We start from the raw sequence: 3,490 nt of genomic DNA on the forward strand, positions 1-3,490 counted from the left end.
AAGGCAGATGCTCAACCGTCAACCGCTGAGCTACCCAGGCGTCCCCAATCCTGAATAATCTTTTTTTTTTTTTTTTTTTTTTTAATTTATGATAGGCACACAGTGAGAGAGAGAGAGGCAGAGACACAGGCAGAGGGAGAAGCAGGCTCCATGCACCGGGATCCTGAATAATCTTAAATAATTAACCTTGATCTGAATCTAGCTGCCTGTTCTCTTTCACTTCCCTGAAAACATGGGCTCATATATACTTTTATTTTCAAATCTCCCCCAGAATTCCCTCTTTGTTTTTCATCCTTGTTTTAAGGTGTTCAAACAAGATTTTTTTTAAATATTTATTTACTTATTTTAGAGGTGGAGAGGGACAGAGCGAGAGGGCGAATCTCAAGCAGACGCCCTTCTGAGTGTGGAGCTGGACACAGGGCTTGATCTCACGACCCTAAGATCCTAACGTGAGCCAGAATCAAAAGTCAGATGCCCAACTGAGTGAGCCACCCTGGCGCCCCCAAACAAGATCTTAAAAAAGAAAACCTCTCGAAGTTGTTCATTTCTACTGCTTCCCTGTGACTAATGAATCAATCAATAGATATTTATTGAACACCTTTTGTTTGCCCAGAACAAGGCTGAGTGCTTTGGGGATTCAGATATATGTTTAAGGCACCATCCTCAACCTCGAAGGCCTGTTACCTTATCTGGCTTTCAGTGGAGGAAAAGTGGAACCAATTCAATCACCTGGGAGGGAAATAAAAACACATACTACATACTACTTGTTAGGTGTGCGTTCCCAAAGGTTTTCCAGACATTGGAAGTAGGGGGACATCAGTGCACACTGCACTGAAGTAGACAGGAAAGGCTTCATAAAAAAAATAATAATTTGGATTGGACCGTAAAAGATGGATAGAATTTGCTCAGGAAATGTTTGTACAGATATACAGCTCAGCTCAACCATCATCTACCTCATGTCCTGTCCTGTGGAATGTGGCCTCTGCTTAGCCTGTAAGGTACTTCACCTGAGGCCTTGACACCACATCTACGCTTTTCACTATATTCCCAAAGCTGTTTTCTACTCTGACCTGGCTCTTTGTGTTTGGGCCAATACTGGTCAATCGTAGAGTCACGGACATCCGAGTTTCAGAATGGCCTCGAGTCACCTCTGGTCTGGTTAGTCCTGCACGGTTCCCACACCACCCCAGGAACTCCAGATCCCTGCAACCACCCTCACTCACAGTCTAGGTGGAAATCAGTGCGTTTCCCCAGCCAAAGGTCTTGACAGTATGTATCCCTTGCCTTCAGAATTTTCAGGACCACGAATCCTGATTCTGGATCCCTTAAGGCCATCATTGCCCACTTGCTCAGGAAATCCACACACCCACTTTAGCTATTATTTTCTGACACATGACATCTCAAAGGTTTATGCTATTCCCAAGCTACTACTGACACTCTGTCTCCTCTCCTCCCTGCGTCAGCTCACATCTCAGCTGCTCCTCAGGGCCTTCCCTGAACAGCGAATCCTCAGGACCCTGGGAACACGAGGGCCTAAGGGTCTGGGCCTGGATGCATCACTTGGATACATAACTTCTACCACCTGAAATATCTTTATATAGATGTTTGTCTCCACGTCTGGGTGGCCCAGTCTGTTAAGTCTCTGCCTTTGGCTCAGGTTATGATTCTGGAGTCCTGGGATCGAGCCCCGCATTCAGCTCCCAGCTCGATGGGGAGCCTGGTTTCCCCTCTGCCTCTCCCCCTGCTTGTGCTCTCTTTCAAATAAATAAATATAATATATTTTTTATTTATATATATTTATGATCTATATGTAATATAAAAGGCTTTAAGAGCAAGCCCTTTTATTGTCAGTTTTGTAATCCCTTGACTTGCTATACTAAACCTCTCTCTATCTTCCTTACAGAGAGCCTAGCCAACCTCCCATTAGGAGATTCTCCACTGGGATGCTCAGGTTGCTCAACGGTTGAGCATCTGCCTTTGGCTCAGGGCCTGATCCCGGATTCCCAGGATCGAGTCTCGCATTGGGCTCCCTGCATGGAGCCTGCCTCTCCTCCCTCTGCCTGTGTCTCTGCCTCTCTTTCTGTGTCTCTCATGAATAAATAAATAAAATCTTTATTAAAAAAAAAAAAAGGAGATTCTCCGTAAATGCCTGCCATCAGCTTGATGGATTGTCCCACCCCTAGACCAGTCCATATGACCTGACTCCTACAGCGTGGACCAGTCTTAGCCCAGCTTGACCTTCCTCTCTCACCAGATGCTAGAGCCTCCCAGCCTTTATTAACCATATTCTTATGTCTCTTGGCTCACAGGTGGTGCCACCACCACAACAGAATGATCCTGAATCTCCTGAAATCCCTACCTATGAAAATTTCACCTGAAAAGAAAAGCAACTGCTGCTTCTACCCCTGTAGTTGGAGAGGCTGCTGGACAGTATGGGGCCTGGAGTTCCTAGAGACAGAAACACTTCAGAATTGCCTTCAGTGTCTCTACAATGCCCGGATCTGACCCACCCCCTTCCTGCTACCCCTATGACTTCCTGAGCCCATTAATAAATCAGACACAGGTTCCATCTTGGAGTCCCCGGCCTTCAAGACGTCCCCGCTCCATCTGTCTCCAAGAGTGCTCATACAGTTTCCCAATTCAGATACACACCACTCAGAGCTCTGCCAAGACTGGTCCAGTGTTGTTGCAAGGATCCTAGACCTTCACACCATCTTCTAAACATCTGCTAAAACGAATCGAACAGACATTCTCACTCACGGACACAAAGATCTATGTAAAATCATGTCCACTGCAATACCTTTTAAAATAAGAGGACAGAAATAACCTAACAGTCCATTTAGTAGGAATCCGGCTAAATGCATGATAGTGTACCCATGCGACAGCAAGCCCTGCTGCTTTTGTAAAGACAGGAAAGATGAGTACCTGCTAATATGGAATGAGCTCTAAGAATGGAAAGAACAAACTCCAGGGCAGTGAGTATCACATGCTACCAGTTGAATAAAGAAGAAATGTGAATATATATACACATATATATATATACATATATATACATATATATATTTATATAGTTATACAAAATTTCCGAAAGGAAATACAAAATATGTATTAGTGGCTGCCTCCAGGGACTGTACTGGGTTGTTGTTTTTACTGCATACTTTTTTGTAGTCTGCATTTCTGCTTTTAACCATATATGTGTATCACTCTTTTGATGTATTTTTAAATGCTTAAAATGCCTCTTCCATATAAGCTTCCCTTATTTACCCCCAAAGAACTTCTCTCCTCATGTGGTCTGTCCTCACTTGTCTCCAGGAGATAGCCAAGCAGCCCCCAGGGGAGAGGGACCAGGCAGGGCATGAGCAAGTGCAAGCTGTGACTATCTGCCATGAGACTGAATGGCCTGGGATCTGGGGATCTGGAATCATCTGCTCCAGTGTGAAGAAGACTGGGAGACACTGATGGTTTACAAGGAGTCCAGACCTCTCTCCAG

At 44.8% G+C, this 3,490-nt stretch overlaps 1 protein-coding gene across 6 annotated transcripts in view; it reads left to right on the plus strand.

Annotated features, from left to right (window-relative positions):
* LY9 (lymphocyte antigen 9) overlaps positions 1 to 3,024 on the plus strand; it is a 31,862-nt gene extending 28,838 nt beyond the window's left edge. For 5 of the 6 annotated variants that reach the window (XM_077887077.1, XM_077887081.1, XM_077887078.1 and 2 more), the window contains one exon: positions 2,310 to 3,024. In XM_077887077.1, the coding sequence (XP_077743203.1) occupies positions 2,310 to 2,378 (69 nt within the window). In that variant the 3' untranslated portion in view covers positions 2,379 to 3,024. Of the gene's footprint in view, positions 1 to 1,903; positions 2,112 to 2,309 lie in introns of those variants that run through there. The other variant, XM_077887079.1, reaches the window with a different exon arrangement.
* The last annotated feature ends 466 nt before the right edge of the window (positions 3,025 to 3,490 follow it).

Source organism: Canis aureus, chromosome 38 (genome assembly GCF_053574225.1).
Source record: "Canis aureus isolate CA01 chromosome 38, VMU_Caureus_v.1.0, whole genome shotgun sequence".
Taxonomy (NCBI): domain Eukaryota; kingdom Metazoa; phylum Chordata; class Mammalia; order Carnivora; family Canidae; genus Canis; species Canis aureus.